Genomic DNA, 19,719 nt, shown 5'->3' with positions numbered 1-19,719 from the left:
AATTGAGAAGGAGGTAGGTATTTTTAAAATATTCCTACACATAGAAAATAGCATCTGAAGTTACCCCAAACCGAACTGGTAAAACAGAGTAACATTATTTGTGCTCTTAAGTTTGTGTTTAATTGAGATGAAATAAACTAAAAAAATGCAGTTAGCAGTATTTTCTTTGCGAAAGCTAAAAAGGACTCAAGCTCTTCCTTGTGCATCTAAAACTATGTATTTTTATCAAAGCCATTTTATTCAAACTAGTTATAAAATTGCAGTAGTAAAATCAGATGATCCCTGGAAAGTTAATATGATATATAGCAATTGCTTTGAAACATAATAATTTCATAAAATGTGTTCTTTTTATAGTGCAAGGTGTTTCCATTAGCTACCCATAAAATTTCAGAGGATGACAATTTTGCTTTTAGCAACCTATTGACCAACTAAAAAAGACGGTTTCTTATGAAACTCCTTATCCTGTACTGGGGTCCCATTGCTTGTCCTTTACTGTCCCATAAATGCATTAATTACTACCATAGACTGTTCTGTATGAAAGGAAAGTCATATTGCTGCTGGAGCAAATATCTGCAGTCCCTGCTTTCTAATAATCTGTTTCATTTTTGCATATCCCTTGAGATCATCTTCCTATGGTCATGTTTTGCCTTACCATTTTTTCACTGCATGTTAAACTGTATAAAGAATTGTCCTGCTCTTCCAGCCCTACATGGCCCTATACTGTCTGGTGGTTTCACTCTCTCAGACAGCTGCGCTGAAAAATAGGTGTTCTTAAGCAGTATTCCCAGGGGTTGAATTAACTGGTTTTGTGAAGGCTTTCAGATAAAAATTAAAGGGGTCTTGAGGAGCAAATATCGGAGGGGAAACCTTACAGCAGATGAAGGAATGAGTCAGTGAATCACTTTATACTGAAGGCACAGATTATTTTAAGTCTTAACTTTCTTGTTGGGGATTAAATACTTCATGCAGCAGACTGTTGTCACCTGGAGTATTTTCTTTCTGACTCAGTGTTGCCAAGGTGGGGTAGTGTTCAAGCTCAGACATAAGCATTTGACTGTTGCTGAGCAGATCCTGTAGGAAATGCTTCTTATCAGTTAAAAGAATAACTTAAAAGGAATCAGTTAACCGTTAACTGACAGGACAATAAATTTTTTGTCTCTCAATCCCCAACGTATATATTTCTAAATTGTATGCATCTGTATATATTAATATCTTTGCTGTATTTCTTCTGACATTATGACATAATGTCACAGAAACAGCAGTACATGTATTTGAGGCAACCTAATCCCCAGAGGCTTCTCCACCAAAGTCGCCCCTGGTGAATCGAGTGTACTAACATGCAAGTAAAGCTTCTGAACAGCTCTGGAGAAGACTCCTGAGTGCCTTAGGTGCTCTATCTGGTAAAAGCCTCTTTACCTGTTACCTGCGATATGCTATGCCACAGTGCTGCTGGACTTTTCCAGGGTCATTAAAGACCTAATGAAGTTCCTTTTACTTCAGGTTGTTGGTTGGTTCACCCTGGAGTGGCTATCCCTCTAACAGAACTGGAGATATCTACGCATGTCCTGTTGGTACGTCCAAAACCACATGTAAAAAACTGAATTTACAAGGTAAGTTATAAGGAATAATGTCTTGCTACAATTGTTCAGTTTTTTCCTGTTTTTGCACCAGGCCAATCTATTTGTGAAAATTGGTGCCTGCCGCTGGAGTCGGGCTGGGTGTGTGGGCACCCCGGCCTGTGGTGCCAGCTGTCGGAGCCACGGGGGTCTCAGTGTCAGCTGCTGGAGCAATTGGGGTATTTAGCCTCCAGCCATGGGGGCAGGAACGGTGTGTGTCCCAAAACCAGCTGCTGGGGGGGATGGAACCTGGGCTCTGTGTCAGTGAGGGGCTCCGCAGCGGCGGCTGGAGCGGGACCGCAAGTCGCAGCCCAGGGGGCTTGGTGCGGCCTGCTGGGGGGGTGAGTGTCCGTATCTTCCCCGAACCAGGGGTGTGTGTCTGTTCACTAGCAAACTTCCAGCTGGATCTTAGGGGGGCCTCAGGTCCAGGTAACAGGCGGGTGGCGGGTCTGTGCTGGTATGCGCAGGGGGACTTGCAAATGTGGAGTGCATGAGAGACAAGTGTGTGAGTGGAAATGAAGCCTTTTCTGCCTCTGTGTGTTTGCAAACTAAGCATAAAATGGGATTCACTTTTGGATACAGTGAAAATATGGGGGAGCAGAGTGTGCTGAGATGCCTACTTTATGTTTATTTGTGGTGCGGAGCATTTCTGTCTTCCACTGCTCCTTCCGGTTTTTCTTTAAAGCCTGATGCTGGATCGGAGAAGTCTGGTGTCCTGAGGAATGTAACAGTAGCTACATGGCTGCAGCTACTCAGCCAGCCAAGAATACTCAATAGGTAGACCATTTCTTCCTCTCTTTTGCTTTCAGCTCTATTCTGGGCAGGTATTCTAAATGGCCATACTTAATTCATGTCTATAGTTAATGGTTAGCAAATTTTTGGCAAAGATTAGCTTTCCTTTCTTTAGTCTCAGAACTGTACGCAGTCATTTGGAAAAGGCATCTTAGCTTCTGAGAAATCAAGCTTTTGAAAAGGAATTCTAACTTACTAAATTGCTTCTACATCTTATTTACTCTTCTTTCGTGACTTAATCTCCTTTTATTTCAGCTTTAATAAATATTCCAAATGTGACTGAGATAAAGGAAGACATGAACCTTGGCTTGACTCTGATACAGAACTCAAAAACAGGGGGATTTCTGGTACGTATCAAGGACATATTCAGTACACACAGAACTTCCTGAGGAGAATGAAGAAACTAGAATTCTCCGCATTTTTTGATAAGTCCAAGCTGAATGTATTTTATTCTGCCATAGATTAATACATATTTTGCATATTTTAAAATATTCCATCCCACTGTCATTACCTAGGGTTCAAAATCAGGAAAATTACGAATTCTGTCCTTTGTCATTTATCTAAATATCCTATGGAAGGGCACATAATTAAAGATTCTGTAATTTAAGTCAGACAACATAGGCAAGAATATTTCCACAATGGACATCTTTAAGGCAGTCTTGTATAGTTCTGATTATGCTTTCAAAAGACAGTATGGGATCTCTCCTCCAACATGTGCACTGGGACAGTCACTGCTCTCCTGAGATGTTAGGATTTCTAGGCCCATGGATCTGCGGTATGTTTTCTTTGGTTAGTGAGGTGCAGGAGGATGCATTTTCTATGTGTATATTCTGCAAACCACTCTCCTTGGAGCTTGTAAAACAGATTGCATAATTGAAAAGAAGTTAACTCCTGTTTAATATGCTTTTTTTTACAGTCTTAACCATAAGCATGAAAACTGTTGGCAGTGTAGGTGTATTCCAGTTTGATGCATACATTGTAGGCATGTGCAGTAATTAAGTGAAACAAGAAACTACAGACAAAAGAGCTTTGAGGCTCATTTTAAGCTTTGTATTTTTCTGTTCTGTCTTCCTAGTAATTGCAAAAGTATTCAAACGTTTATTATCTTCATTACCACATAGCCCAGTTCAGTGAAATACTTAAAAGTAGGTCTAATTCCAGCCTTTCCAGCAGCTCTCTTCGAGTTTAGTAAAGTTAATCATAACTTCAAATACAGCAACAGTGCTTTTCTTGATTGTTGGCTTGAGAAGATATTGATAAAAAAATCTTATTCTGTCTCTTGGTTAATATCTTTGATTACTGTTAATACTATGTTATGCATACCCACTTTCAATCAATATCAGTAATTGCAGTGATTTAAAACACCTCATGCAGAAAAATTTGTATTTTCTAATAATACTTGAAATTCTCTCTGTTAAAAAGAATTTCATGATGCGTATGTTATTGACCGACTCTCCTTAAATTCCATAAAGTAACAAAAAAACCCTTGCAAGCTAAGACATGAACAGTTAGCTACGTCTTTGGCAATAAGAGTTCTTTCTGACATAAGGAGAATGGGGTATTGGAGACAGGTGCTTAGCTGTGACTTGGCCTCAACAAATACCAAAAGCCCCATGACTTAGCTGTGGCAAGAGTTGGACAACAAGCAGAGACTGTCTGCTCGTAATTGCAAGCTGCTGCCAGCCAGGACACTGTTCCCAGACACTGTCTCTGGCAGCTGGCCTCTGTGATGGGCTCTTTGGGTTATGCTCAGGGCTTCCTCCTCCCAGCTCACTGTGCTCCTTTTGTGGCTGCTTCTCTCTCAGCCTCCATCCACTAGGACCCGCCTGTGCTGCATCCATGGGCTGCTTGGCTGGAGCATGACCCAGCCTGGCATGTCTGTACTGTATCTTGTGAGTCCTGCTGGTTCAGCTGTTTGATGCCATGTGATGGCTTCCTACAGGCACCTTGAGTACAGGGCAGTCATTTCCACATGCTCATTACATTTTTCTGAGGCATGCTTAGTCCTGTTGGAAAGGTGCTTAAGAATTCCGCTGATGGTTAACAACTTTTTTCCAGATTTCAGATGTAAGTTACTATCTGTTTGTTCCTGGGGCAGCGCTGTGCCTTTAGTTGAAAGGAACAGCTCCCATCTCCCTACATGTAAAATCTCCCTTCTATATTTAACACCCCACAATCCTTCTCCTTTGTCCTTTGCTTTGCTAAACAAACAGAGTTTTTTGGCTGAAATGCAACTTTTTAAAATACACTTCTCTGGAACATGAATGACCAGATCTATGCTGTATTCCACCTAAGTCTTTTCAGGGCGCTGTATAGTGTATTTGGTATTTCCGTGTCTCAACTGCAAGTGCTTCTTGTCATGTATTTCCTTTGGATGCTGGCTGTATGCTTATGGTCACGCTGCAATCAGCCAGTGCCCAGTCCTTCTGCTCCTCTCTCTCCTACCCAGTGGGCTCCCAGTTTATGCCTGCATTTCCTAACATTAGTCCTTAAGGGCAGTCTATGCCCCCTTATAATGTTGAGTTTTTCAAGTTCATCAGTTCTTGATATGTGATCTCCCTGTTCTCCCCTGCATTAATGATGCATCTTAAATTTCTGACTCTAACAATGCTAGAACATTAGAGCTTTTCCCCTTTTTTGTTTTAAAGTGAAGATCAGCAAATTTATTAAAACATTTCTATTTTTTGCTCTAAGATTAACATCACAATTTTGAGTAACCACTAATGCAGAACAAAACTAGAAAATGGGCAAATGAAATTGATCTAAAAAGGACTTTAAATTAAAAATAACTTTAAAGACTAGTAACTCTCCTTCAGCTTCATAGTTACCAATATAGGTGATTTGTTCTGTACCTTCCACATCTGTAAATATCCATCTTTTCCAGTAAAACTAATCATGCCGTATGTAGCAGCTAAAAAGAGTGCTTATCTCAAGATCAGATAACGTAGATATACTTCCTTTCTCTTGTCTAGAAAATCTGCCATCTTGTCAACTATGTTAGAATAGTTTGATGTGGTCTACCACTGGTAAACCAGTGTGTGATTTAGCTCAATTTCCATTTAATTCTGCCTTTAATTACCTTTTTTTCAATATTCTTGAGAAAAGAGTAATAGTGCTGTTCACTTTGTCTTCTCTTCCTAAATAGAGATGCTGCATTTTCTGTTTTCCAAGCTTTCCTGACTGGATAGGGCAATCAGAAAGTATACGTGATAAAGCTATCATTTCTTTCAGAACAGTTGAACAGAGGTTATGCTTTTTCCTTGAGTTCCTAACATGATTTTCTTTTAAAAAGAAAATCCTTCCCTCCCAAATATCCTCATGACAAAATTCTGTCTTTTTCATGTAGGTACTTTTGTATCTATCTTTCTAATATCAGAAGTGTGGCTGTCATGCAACCAGCTGGTTGATCCAGCTGAAAATGTTTCTTTTTACAGAGGCCATTTTCAGCAAAGAAGCAAGATTATTTTCCCCAGAAGGCAATGAAACACGTAGCCATAGCGTATGTGAGGCCAGGGCCAAACTTCCCCTTTTAGCTGCAGCTAAATAGGACAGTGCGTACTGTGAGGCTGCACTCTCACTGGGGATTATTAAGTTTAACTTGTAAATGTTTTGGCAAAGTGAATTTCCCTTAGGAACAAGGCTTCTCAAACTAATTAGTGTGTGTGTGTGTGTGCACGCGCACTGATTACAAAACTCTTCAGTCTGGTCACACTGTTGGTGGTAATCGGATGTACCGCAAGAAAAGGTCCTCTCTGCGTTTTTGCAGCGATCTGCATGCTCGTGGTTCTGATGCCACCTGCTGGTTAGTGGAAGTACTTCTCCGCACACTTATAAGCGATGTGCAAATACCAACCCTAGTTTTAAAACGATAATTTGTAGAGCAGGTGGCCTAAAGCAGCACAGATTCCTAGAAGACCAAGTCACCCTCCTTAGATGTTATAGCTGTGCATATTCTGGAGAGGCCAGCTTGCAGAAGGAGGCACTAGGATGATCATGAACAGAAAGTACTTTCAATGAGAAAGTCTATGAAAGGGGTTACACTGTCACTGTGATTGCAAGGGATTTGGTCTGATAACCCAAGAGGGCTCCTCTGCTCCTATATGCCTGTAGTCCTGCTTATTGTGCTTTTATACATGGTTAGGGTGAGACAAATATTTGTTGTTTTTATAGTTTCTTTTTGTTGCTATTTTTAAGACTTGTGGTCCCTTGTGGGCACAGCAGTGTGGAAGCCAATACTACGCAACAGGAGTCTGTTCTGAAATCAGTCCAAGTTTCCAGATCCTAAGAAGCTTTTCTCCTGCTGTTCAAAGTAAGGCAACATGTGCAAAACAGATTCAATTAAAAAACCATATCAAACGAAATCAAGATATGTTGTGTTGGGGTCTCTTAATTTGGGATTTTTTAAAAGAAGTATATGCAAAAAACAAAGTCCTGTGATTCACACATAAGGACTGACAAATCGTGATCCAATGCTGATATGAGTATGGACTCACTCCTCTGAATTCAGAAGATTGCACCAGCGCAGGCTCAAAATCTGCGTATGCTTCTATTGAGTCTTCATTCTGGCAAAACATTCCTGATCTGAAATGTTGCCTGTGTAAGAACTAAATATGCAGCTCTAGATTTAGCCAAAGAGTTATAAGTATGTTGAGACTGAAAGTGCTTTTAGTGTCCACTTTTTATTTTTGTTTTAGAGTGTTCCTCTGTCATAGACGTTGTGGTTGTCTGTGATGAGTCAAACAGCATTTATCCCTGGGATGCAGTACGGGCATTTTTGAAAAAATTTGTACAAGGCTTAGACATAGGCCTTAACAAAACCCAGGTAAGTCAAAGACATCCTTGAGAAAGACCAAAAAAAAAAAAACCCTCAAAAGACAATGGGTTTTATTAGCAATTTTAAAGGAAACCAAAAGTGCTTTAGCATAACTACAGTACCTCTCCCAAAGCCACAGATTATGCAGTTGTCCTGTGTCTTTCAGTATTGGGTTTTGTATCTCACAGCTAACCTATTTCAAAATGAATTAGTAATTTGATTCAAAACATAAATCAACTGAAACAGAAGTCTAGGTTATATCTAGGGGAGTCAGATCTCTTTCGTGCATTAGGTGTAAAAGTAATTAAAATATAGTCTGTGGGGATGTGGTAAAAGTAGAACAGATTTTTTGTAGGCTTTTCTTATGGCTCTTACTTTCCAACTGCTACACCTTTAAAATATGAGTTTTTCCTGCTTGGTTACTATCTGATCTTTGAGTTCTTTTTTCCTTTTAATTTGATGATGGTAAGGAAAATTTTATTGCCTTTTTTTTAAACATTTTCTGTCTTTACCGTTGTCAATTTTCCATAAATAGTTCTGGGAACAAAGACTGGAGCACTGGAAATCTCTCTCCCAAAGCCTGCCTTCTTCCTTGGGCTACTTTGGAAGTGAGGTGCTTAAAAGCTAGGCTTCCTGCTCGGTCCTTTCTGAACCTCACCTTTATCATCTTCTTTTTTTCTTTCATACTAAATGTACATCTTAGTGTATGTCTTTAGCTTCACCTGTATTAAAAATAAATAGGGTTTGCAGTGCTGTCAAGTAACTAACCTTTAGGATTTCCTTAGAGTAGATCAGACTGAGGTGCTGTCAGCTTGTAGAATTTTTGCTATTTTCTCATTTTTCCCAGAGCGCTCTGTATTATTGCTATCCATCAGCTCTTCCAGAAGTAACCAAGAAAACATTTAATGACTATTTCAGATTGTTTGCATTAACATATTGTAGTCCATAATAGATTATATAAGGTGCAAAAGCATTTCAGCTTTGTTTTCCAAACGTGTTAATATTAATTGTTTTCATATGTGTTGAAAGACAGTTATAATCCCATGTGCATCTGCAGATCTTTTACTCCAACCTGATAATAAGTAAGCATCATCATTCTATGTAACTGATTGTAATGCATGGTAATCTAACATAATTCCTTTATTGTATAGGTGGGTTTAATTCAGTATGCTAATGATCCCCGTGTAGTGTTCAACTTGAATACATATCAAACAAAGGATGAGGTTGTTAAAGCAATGGAGGGAACATATCAGAAGGGAGGAGATCTCACTAATACTTTCAAGGCCATTGACAATGCAAGGTAAAATACATTGATGATTACTGTGCAGCTATTGTTAACTTACCTTACAAGGCAACGAGCACATCCTGAATTTCATTCCCACTGAGAGTGCACGCACTTGGAGCCTCTGAGGAGGTTTCCAGTGCCAGGCAGAATCCTTCAGGTACATTTACAGTGCCCCATGCAGAACAGTACAGGGATACGTAAACTAGACTTGCTGAAAAGCAGTCTTTAACCATTGGGTTAAACTCTACCCTAAAGTAGTTCTGGTACCCAACAGAATTGTTTAGGCTGTCAGAGATGTTTAAATATGACAGTGCATCGAATACCATGGACAAGCTTTTAGGAAAGATACAAAACCATCGAAAGAAGTAAAGTTTATCCAGGGATTCAGTGGGACCAGTAACATTCTTGTTTGCAGGTCAGACTTTGGTTGATTGCAGGGAAAATAAAATCTCTTATCTCTTGTCAGTTTGTCACTGCAGCACCAGCAGCATGAAAAATAGGAAAAACTTAAAACAATGTGCTATGACTCTGAATACTTATACAAACCAGGTCTGTTTCTCAATAGAAAGATTCTGTTTTGCAGTTGAATAAAGAACAGGACTCTAGGCCAAAATACATGCTGAATCAAATGGCCTTGAAAAATTTTGTTTAGGAACAGACTCGGCCTTCAATGGAGTCAATATTTGCAGTAGTACTGAGGAACATATTAATAATACTCTTCCCGTTTTGTTTGAACTTGGTGGAGCCAATTCCTGGCTACTCTGGTGTTACAAAACTTAATAGTTCTGACAAAAAAAACCTTTTTATTTAGAAATATTTGTACAGAAAAATATTGCTTTCCGTGGAATGTACATTTCTATCAGAAATACCATCCAGTCCTACTTGGGTATTTTTATACTTCCTTGATTACATTTCTGATGGCTCTTTGAGCAGTGCTTTGAGAAGAAGCTATCAGGAGCATAACTGAAAATTCTTATTGAAGATCATTACTTTACAAATAAAAAAGCACTGCAGATGCACCTTGTTCTAAGTCAGTGATAGACATTCATTACACTATACATACCAAATTCCATCCATTATAAACTGACATGTGATAAATCCAATATTTTATAACAGACAGTATGCCTTCTCACCTGAATCGGGAGGACGTCCAACAGCCACAAAAGTAATGGTTGTTGTGACAGATGGTGAATCACATGATGGCTCCAACTTGAAAACAGTGATAGGTAAATGCAATGAAGACAATATAACCAGATTTGGCATTGCTGTAAGTAATACTATAATTATATATATTGTTGCAATTTTTGAAAGATCATTTTGGTGTGTATGTCTGAAAGTGCATGTTCTATACTTAAGCTGTATATAATGCATGCATTGTTACACTGGTGAGACTGAAACTAGGTGAAATTAATCTTTATGAGTTAGTGAAATATTGGTCGTCTTTAACTGGCTGAAAAAGCAAAAACAGTATTACCTGAGCAACTTCCGTGGGTTTCTCCTTTGCTTTGGTTTATGTATTTTTCCTGTCTGAATGGTGTCTTGAATAGGAATACAGTCTGATAAGCAATTCAGTAATATGAATGAAGGTAATTTTTTTTTAATATGTAGAATATTTACTCAAATAGTACAGAATGAAATGGAGTAACACTATGATTTCCTTCACTCTTCTTATTGTGTTCTTTTTTACCCAAGGTTTTGGGATACTTAATCAGGCATGAACTTGATACTAAAAACTTAATTAAAGAAATCAAAGGAATTGCTAGTCATCCAACAGACAAGTATTTCTTTAATGTGTCCTCTGAAGCTGCACTACTGGAAGAAGCAGGAACACTTGGAGAGCGCATTTTTAGTATAGAAGGTAAAATACTCATTGTGTCTGAAAAATTAGATCAGATTCTTCCGGCTGATAAGCTAAGGATTCTATTTACTTTCACCTTAGTGTAGTACTGTGAAAACGAGGGGCAGCTGGAGCTGTGAGCTGTTCCCTGCTCCCCAGGAGGGCTCTGGTTTGCACAGGTGTTCCCCCAGCTATCCCACCTCTAATGAGCCTGAGCTTCAAGTTAGTTTCTGCAGTTTGTGGGAAATATTCCCTAGTTTCTGAAGTTTTCAGTCAAATTATGGGCTTCAGATATCCACTGGGGGCTTGTCCATATGCATCCAAATGTATTCAGAGCTATTACCACTGGAGGAGTAAAGGTATCTTTATGCTTGTCAGATTCACCTGTGTGAATGCTAAACAAGTGTAAATTTATAAAGCAAATCAGAAGACTAGGTTACTGATTACAGAACTGAAATGCTACAGTAATGCAATCTGCGTGGTGGGCATCTACCAGGTTCCATCCCTACCATCACCCACAGTACTGTCTACTGTTTGGAGGAAGGTGCTGCAGAGGTGATACAGAGACTCTTCTCCCCCAGAAGCCAGCTTTTTAAAGTCAAGTTTAGACCTTGCCTGGGAGGCTTATGACCTGCCCTTGGCCCTCCCTAAAGAGCTTTTCATGGCAGCAGCCTTCCTGTGCTCAGGATGAAATCTTCCCTTCTCTTTGACCTCCATCTGTTCTTTACCAGGCCCATGCTGCTAATCAAGTCAAGGGGATCGGTTGAGCTCCCCGTCTTGGGTTTTGCTGAGTATTCCCATTGAATTCTCATTAATCGAGTCCCACCCGTCTAGCTTAGGAAATACTCCTGGACATCACAGTATTTTTCAAGACAATTACAACAGGTTTTTTATGAGTCCTATATGACAATAAACATTCATATTCTATTTGAAAGTTGTGAATATACAGTTATGAAAGCTGCTAATTTCAGTGTATTATTAGTGCTTCCTAGGAAACATAAAAAGAGTTTAGCCGCAGTGACAAGACTGTGCAGACTGATTCAAGCCCTCTTTATCATCATCTTCTGCCTTTTTTTTTGGAAAAGACTCATAGCATCATGGCTTCATCTTATCAACTTGCCATTAAATCCTCCAAATAATTTACAGTTTATGAGATCTTAGATTTTCGTTGTTTGTAAATGTTGGAAATGCTCTAACAGAATTGGTGGATTTGGAAAAAGTAACATAAAATCCCTATATAGCTACACTCAGAGGCAGCAAGATGGGATCTCTTGTGTGGTTCTATAGGGTCGACCATATGTGAATATTTGTTTTACCAGGTACAGATCAAGGTGATACATTCCAAATGGAAATGTCACAGGTGGGCTTCAGTGCGTATTACTCACAAAAAAAGGTATGTGAATTTAATTATTTAATGATACAAATAGATGTAATTACATAGATATGAATGTTTAGAAGTGCAACAAAATAAGACTAATAAAATACAATGACCAATTTTAAGATTTTTTTACAAGCAGGAGTATGTCAAATTATCTTTTTTTTTTTTTTAACTTGAATACCACAAAAATCACTTCTAATAGATGGTGTATATCTCTAAAATGAAAAAATATACAGTAATATGTGAAGTTACGTAAGTTTCTTTCATGTAATGATTTTGAGATGTGTTAATCCAATGATTTCAGTGGTTTCTGAATTCACATAGCATGAAAAATTCAATTGCTCCAAGTTAATATTTTGCAGTTGAATAACTCGGCAGAATTGAAACCATACTGTAAAGCTGGTATATTTCTAGGCAGTCACCAAGATATAAATAAATCAAGTCTGAAAAGAATTTATCTAACATTTATAAAGTTAATAATATTTATTTAAGGCATATTTCACTCTAGAAATCAGAAATAATAATAAATCAGATACATTTTTCATGCTAATGAATTTTAAGATTATCTTGACCAAATACATCCTCTTTGTAAAATTCAAGTGTGGTTCAAGCAGCTTTCAACTGAAAATACAGGGAGGTTTTTTCTTTCTCATAACCCTTAAAGGTGAATGAAATAATTTTTTAAAAGTCCTCTGTATTTGCACAAATTGAAGTTTTAATTTACCAAGCACTTGGTGATAGGAAATGGCAAAAATTAAGAAAGATTTGGGGGTTTCTTCAGGAAAATTACAAATCCTATTTTTATTGCAGTTTTCTGTAATGGTATCTCAGTTCAGTGGAGAATTTTAATGTGAATAATCTAAACTATGTTTGTTTTCTGTGTACAATTCTAAGATGAAGAAGTATTTCTGTATTAAATATTCTGTATAATAAGCCATATTAATTTGGATTTTAGATTTAACTGTTCTCTTAAGGGCATCTCCCTAGTTAAAGAATGAAATTTTGAATCTTTTTCCATCAGCTTCTGTGTGCTATCATGGCACTTCTGTTGTCAAAAAGGGGGCTTTAGCTTTTTCTTAACAGTTTTGTTTGTGTGATCTTCAGTCTTCAGAGGATCATGAGTGCATAAAAGCATAGACTTGGCAAGCCCAACCCCAGGGTGGACAGGCTTAGGAAATTATCACAGTGTTTAAATAAAGCCATTTTATCTTGAGTTGCAGTGCCATGGGAGCTAAAGCAGTCATTTATCATCTTGCAGTAGAGGGTGACAATCCCTCTTAATAGGGCAGTAAAGTCCTGCATGTAAGTGGTAACTATAAGCAGCTCCAGTCAACTGCTTGCAGTCATTAGACTGTGCATCAGTGCCTTAAACACAGTGATGTAGGAAATATGTATGCTAACTTCAGCTTCCCTCACACTTTTTCTAAAATAGGTAGCTCTAAAATACTGATTTTTATTTTTTAAAGGATATTCTGCTGCTGGGTGCTGTTGGGGCCTATGACTGGAGTGGAACAGTAGTTCAGGAGTCTTCAGACAGAGTCACCACCTTTCCAAGTCATGTATTTGAGAAGATTTTACAGGACAGAAACCATAGCTCTTATCTAGGTAAGGGCTGAAATACAAATCTGGAAATGTATCAAACCTTTATTAAGATATTAAAGAACTTGGAAAATTCTGCTCTAGCCAGACTCCTGTTAAGAACGGATTTGAGAATATGAAAAGAATTTTGCATCCAAAAAGATTTTATTTACTGGTCAACAGTTGGAATGGAATGAAATCCTTATTGTGGTTTTAAAATTCTACTCATATCAATGTGGTAAGCTGAAAAAAAATCAGGCTATGTCACAGAGACAAAAGAAATCATGAGGTTTGAAAAGGCTGCTTAATGTATCATACTGATCATTATGGGTACCTTCTCTTTTAATATTTGCACATACTTCCCCAATTACATGTGGATGAGAAGCTGATTGACTTGCTATCGTTCCATCTGTGCTTGCTCTTTCCTTGGCCTTTCCCAGTTCAGTTTATAGTTTTAGAAATATTGCTGCAGTTTAACAGAGGTCTTATTTATAACCCACATATGTTTTCTGGCGCATGTTTTTATGACCAAATAGACCCAGTCAGTTTGTATTCTCAGTTCATTTAAATGTTTTCTGCGAAGCTACAACATGCCTGCTCTGGCGATTCATCCCTGAATAATGCTCCTACATTAAGCACCTATGACTTTCTTATCCTTGAAGTTATTTAATGCAATGCTAGTTTTGCAACTCACATGCTCTTTTCCCTACGGCTTAGCATTACTTGCATCCAACACAATGAATAAACTAAACCTAACCTAATGAGCAGTAGCTCTTTTGCATGTGTGAGCTCTTCAGACTTTATATTCCTCCCTTTTCTAGAATAATTCTTAAAAGGTCAGGTCATTTCCTTTCAGCTCTTCTCCACAAGGCACTTTTAGAGTATTGGCCTTAATCTTTTTGGAGCCAACAATGTTGTTGCCTTTTCTGTCCCTTCATTTCCCTTCTACTTCCTTCTGTCCCACACTAAGACCTCTCTGTACCAGCTCGCTCTCACCAGCTAAGGGCTACTAGTACATCACAGCTCGCTAGATTGGCCCCCATTCTGCACTGCACCCTCTCACTTCAAATGGTTGTATGCTGTATTAATTAGGAATGTGTGGCCTTAACTTGCAGAATAAAATTTTGTTTTGTTGTTGCTTGTTGAACTTCTAGTCTCCAATGATGTTCTCTCCCTAGAAAAACAGTGTCTGAATGCAAATCTGAATTAGACTGGTATATGTAATGACCAAGGTGTAATCCATTTAGGCTGTGCTCCTCACATTGTCCTGTAGCTTGCTAAAGCTGCATATTCTGCCCAATCACTGGATTTTGTTGTTCAGTTTAACTATAGTCTTTATAAAGGATGATTTTGTTTTCTTCTGTTAAAATAAGTTTGCTGTAATTAAACCACAGAAATGTAAAATATGTACTAATGCTAGATTTATAGTGCTAATACATGTTTAAAATATTTGCAGGTATTAAAAGATGTTTCCTGAAAGCAAATAATGTTAGAATAATGGGAATGAGGATTAAAATGTTCAAAGAAGTTCAATCAACCTAAGCCCTTCAGCTGACAAGCTATTAATACAGCCTGTTCTATTCAGCCAAAGCACTGGGCTGTGGTTTGGTGAGCTGTGGGAAAATGCACTGCAAGCTTTGCAGAAGCTAGGTGTTCCTCCCTAATTTGAAGGCTGGCCCAAATGTTCACCTCATGTTTCTCTTTATTTCTTCATTCCAAATATATTCTTTGCGCTCTTTTTCCTATCTCCTTCACAAGCATGACATTTTTGTGGTCTGTTTTACCGAACAGGCTAAACTATTGTCCATGCTATCCTGCAAACTTGCTTCAACTTGATCTGTGTGTCATTGTTCTCTCCACAAGACTATTGCAGATTTTACACATATGTGACAGCTTAACTTCCTGTCTGGAAGCATCATTCTCTGTGACTAACATACCACATTGACTCATCCTCTGTGCTTTATGGATAACCAACTGACAACTTGTAGTTAATGGCTTCTCACACATGTTAAATGTTGGCTTCTCTCCCCAGGTTATTCTGTTGCCGTTCTCTCAACTCGGAACTCTGTCTATTTTGTTGCTGGTGCACCAAGATCCAACTACACTGGCAGAGTAGTGGTTTATGATGTTGACAGCAATGGTAATATCGCAATTGTGCAGTCCCAGAGAGGCGAGCAGGCAAGTATATTTTGGTCATGAATGCAGATGTTGCAGGCATCTGTTTTTATTGACACAGCAGTAAATTGCAATGCATTTGTTTTGAAAATTCCTCTTTCTTGCAATGCATTTAGAATCCACTTGAACTTTTCTCTGCCACTAGACTATTTCAGTGAGGTTAACTGAATTCTTAAACAGTATTTTAGGAAGTCATCCAATTAGTGGTAAAAGATAATATACAAAACTACTTAATGTATTATTCTGTCAACACCTCTAGTTGGGAGAGACTCAGTGAGCTCCACTCTTCCTGAGAAGTTGTGAAGTAGATGACATCAAAAGAGAGATTTGGAAGCTCATTCTCTTTTTCTCCATTTGGAAAAGAACAATGAGTTTAGATGGGTTTGGTTTTGTCTGTTTGTAAGACAGATCTGAGAGTAAATCAGAGATTGGGTAGTTTCATGTGCACAGTTTAATATAAAAAAATATACCTCCCATAGTTTATTCTCTGTTTGCATTCTTATTGGTGAGTGATAAAGCCATAGCACCTACTGGGCAGAAACAGTGGACACATGGTAAGGATATGATTCGTCAAACACTGGAGTATGTTATATAGTAATTTCATTCCAACAGGCAGTTTCATTCATTAGTATTGGACTATTTCTGGGTGTAATTTTTCTGAGTCAGGTGCTAAAACATTACGCTTTGCAAAATCCATTTACAAACATGACTCTCTTACTACTGGTTTCAGATTGGCTCCTACTTTGGCAGTGTGGTGTGTTCAGTGGACGTTAACAGGGATTCTGTGACAGATGTGTTGCTTGTGGGTGCACCAATGTTTATGAATGACCTGAAGAAAGAGGAAGGAAGAGTATACATGTTTTCCATCACAAAGGTAGGAATGGCGCCGTAGCAAAGCTGGAATCAGCTTCCTGTCTCTCCATGATAAGTGCTGATATTTTCACTTGCAGCTGGAGGGATTTACTGTTGTTCCCTGCACTACTGTTTTACCAAGGAAAAAGCAGTCCAAACTGCAACAGTACTTAGTGGCAGTGTCTGTTCTGTTAAATCAGGGAGTGATCAGAAAAGCGGGTGCCTGGCCCCACAGCCAGCTGGTGCAGCAGACTCGCACAAGCTGGCATTGCTTTGGGCAAGCTTCTTTCAAAGCACACTGGCCACATGCATGCTAAAAAGCCTTTGGCCCTGGATCTCTTCAGGGCCTCTAAGACACTATTTAGTTTATCTTTTTCAAAGTGTTAGAAATATTGCGAGTGGTGTTTTTGTAATGAGAAACAGAGCATGTCCTTTTCCCGGGGTGTGGCATAAGGGCAGGGGTAAATAGTGCCAAATCTGCCTGGTTAGAGGACTGCGGATGGAGCCCTTCCCAGTGCGATCTTGCCCATTCTGCTTTTCAGGAGCAGCCACAAACTTTCCCCAGAACTGCTTGTGAATGTAATCTGGGAATAAAGCCAGCTGGAACAGACCAATATGGAGTCAATAAGCAAGTTAGTCGCTAAGCACTGTTGGTGACCAGCGGCCTGCTGCTTTAGGTGGCTCCCTGGTCCTGGTTCTAGGCACTGCGCTAGGCACTGTACACAAATATAACACAAGGTTGACCATTTCACTGAAAAACTTAGCTCAAAGCTTTTGCTAATTTATTGTTTCTGATTTGATTTTGGCAAATCTGTTCAACACCTAACAGTATTCCCAAACCAGTTCTAATAAATGCTCTTCTGCCAGTTTTTTGCATTGTTTTGTAGACTTTCACACTGGATGGTTGCTATTACTCATGTTGTCTCCTTTGTTCAGTGAAGCTATGTTATTTGTCCAATTCTTGACTGTGTTTTTCATTCAGACCTGTAGTCGGTGATTTCAGAATATCTGTATTAACAGTTCTGAAGCCTCTGGCACTTTTGAACAGTCTCTCAATCAATCAGTGGGTGTCTGGATATGCAAAGTAAATTAATACCTACCGTCCATCAGAGAAAACAGAACATGGCCTTTTCACTAGGTAAATTGCAATCAAATAAATAGAGAAGGAACATCCATCCTCTTCAGCGGCTGCTCACAGTCATCATCCTGGAGCAACAGGAAACTGTACCCTAAGGCAATTTCAAGGTAGATGGAGGTGCTGGAAGTGGTACTGCTGGCAGCTGACATTGGCCTTTGTGACTGTGGAATTAGACACAAAATATGGAAGAAAAGAAAAATGAAAGGATTTTTTTTTTCATGTTTTGAAAACTGAATAAATTGGAAGACCATCCTTACAACCTTTAGTCTTTGTCAAATGTTAGGTTTAAAATTATTAAAAAGTTAAGAATAATGAAAGAATGATTTAATTTTTTTTTAAGAACCTGAATTTGTGCAACTTGTCCATGTTGCACAAATAATACTTTTCTGGTCATTTTTAATAAATAACTTGGCTGGTATTTCTAAAATTTTAAGCACAGTGTGATAACTGAGGTTAAAGATGAGAGCGATACTTGCCAGAGAGTTGAATTTAAGCTAGTGTAAATGTGATCATTTAACTATAAAGATCTCCAATCTTTCTTTCTTCATTGGCACTGGAGAGGTCAGGAGTTTAGCATTTGGACACATGTTTTTTGCATTAGTTTAGTTAGGAAATTCCATTTCTGTTTCAAAGAATTATGTCCAGTTACATAATTTCCATTCCCTCTGCATAAAAACTGGTAATACAAAACTGGAAACTGTATTTTTCAATGTATTGTGAAACTTTGGGAACAGTCAGATGAGGACAGTGAGAGCATTTAAGCTTCATACATATGTTATATTTGCTGTTAGTGCTTTGCATAGCAGGCTTTGATTTTGCTTGCCAAGACTCTAAGACATAATGCAAACTGAATGGGCAATACAATAGGGAAGGAATTCAGGGTTGAGCAGTCCAAGGGGAATGTACTGGAAAACAGAAACAAAAAACAATGCGCATAGATACTGCTCCTAAGTGTAGTCTGGTGCAATGATAACCATGGGTTTGCTTTTTCTTCTTTTTGCTTTTTAAAAGGGAATTTTGGATCAACAAGAACTCTTGGAAGGTCCACAGGGGTCAGAAAATGCTCGCTTTGGATCAGCGATCGCCACACTTGCAGACATTGATTTGGATGGCTTTAATGATGTTGTAATAGGTGCACCACTAGAAAACCAAAACTCTGGAGCAATTTACATTTACAATGGATTTCAAAAGACTATACGTACCAAATATTCTCAGGTAAATAATTTTGTTGCATAATGCTGTACTCAGTGCCTTTAGATCAGCTAGAGGAAAACAGAAAGATTTTCTATCTTTTAATTGGCTACTGTTTCATCCTCTTAAAGGAGTACTGTTATTCTCATGGCTTATTTCAAGTTTTGTGCCTCTCCTTATTTCAACTGTCACCATACCCTGGCTGATGTTGTAGTGCTTATAACTGAAGCATATAGATGAAAAGGACTTACAAGATGCTCTGTCTGAGCCTCTCAGAATTTTTGGTGCCTGTATATGAAGTCATTTCCTATACATTTTTTGACACGCATTATTCAGGTTTTTAGCACTGATGTACAGCAATGAAGATTAGATAAATCCCAGCTCTGTAAATTATAAATATGTAGTATTAAAGGAAAAGACTTTCAAAGGAAAGGTCTTTGCATATCCTATATGCTAATATAATGGCAATTTTAACGTCACTTTCCATGCAGACTTTCTGTTTGTAGAAAGTATTTGTTAGAAGTCCTGTTAAATTTCCTATTCTTTGAGTTGGTCAGTGTGAGATGGAAAAAGTTTCCGGTAAGTACTAGCTGCCATACAGCATTCAGTTGGTGGATCTACTCCCAAGACAGAAAAATCTAGGAAAAAGTTTCCGGTAAGTACTAGCTGCCATACAGCATTCAGTTGGTGGATCTACTCCCAAGACAGAAAAATCTAGTCCATTGTCTGCCCCAACAGGGAACAAAGTGCTTAAAACCATCTGAGATAACATCCACAAAAGCATTTTGTTTAAACAGTACCTTGGGTATACAGGGAGCATCAGTGAAAATCTATTGCTTAGGCTGCTATATACAGACTTAAGCACGCTTGTGGCAAACTCAATAACCAAACTCTCTTTCCCAGAAAATCTTTGGATCAGATTCTGCTTTTGGACAACGGTTCCAGTTCTTTGGAAGATCAGTAGATGGCCACAGAGACTTAGATGACGATGACATTACTGATGTATCAGTTGGTGCTGATGGAAATGTGGTTCTGCTATGGTTGGTAAACTCTTTCAGAAAGGA

General features: G+C 38.5%; 1 protein-coding gene across 2 annotated transcripts in view; it reads left to right on the top strand.

Annotated features, from left to right (window-relative positions):
- ITGA2 (integrin subunit alpha 2) overlaps positions 1-19,719 on the top strand; it is a 70,170-nt gene that overhangs the window by 26,056 nt on the left and 24,395 nt on the right. For both annotated transcript variants that reach the window (XM_052778992.1, XM_052778991.1), the window contains 13 exons: positions 1,501-1,610; positions 2,664-2,755; positions 6,603-6,717; positions 7,103-7,230; positions 8,373-8,521; positions 9,623-9,773; positions 10,199-10,364; positions 11,663-11,736; positions 13,188-13,326; positions 15,332-15,477; positions 16,205-16,348; positions 18,476-18,679; positions 19,559-19,695. In XM_052778992.1, coding sequence (XP_052634952.1) covers positions 1,501-1,610; positions 2,664-2,755; positions 6,603-6,717; positions 7,103-7,230; positions 8,373-8,521; positions 9,623-9,773; positions 10,199-10,364; positions 11,663-11,736; positions 13,188-13,326; positions 15,332-15,477; positions 16,205-16,348; positions 18,476-18,679; positions 19,559-19,695 — 1,755 coding nt within the window. The remainder of the gene's footprint in view (positions 1-1,500; positions 1,611-2,663; positions 2,756-6,602; positions 6,718-7,102; positions 7,231-8,372; positions 8,522-9,622; positions 9,774-10,198; positions 10,365-11,662; positions 11,737-13,187; positions 13,327-15,331; positions 15,478-16,204; positions 16,349-18,475; positions 18,680-19,558; positions 19,696-19,719) is intronic.

Source organism: Harpia harpyja, chromosome Z (genome assembly GCF_026419915.1).
Source record: "Harpia harpyja isolate bHarHar1 chromosome Z, bHarHar1 primary haplotype, whole genome shotgun sequence".
Classification (NCBI taxonomy): domain Eukaryota; kingdom Metazoa; phylum Chordata; class Aves; order Accipitriformes; family Accipitridae; genus Harpia; species Harpia harpyja.
The sequence above is the reverse complement of the archived record's forward strand: the minus strand, read 5'-3'. Positions and strand labels throughout refer to the sequence as shown.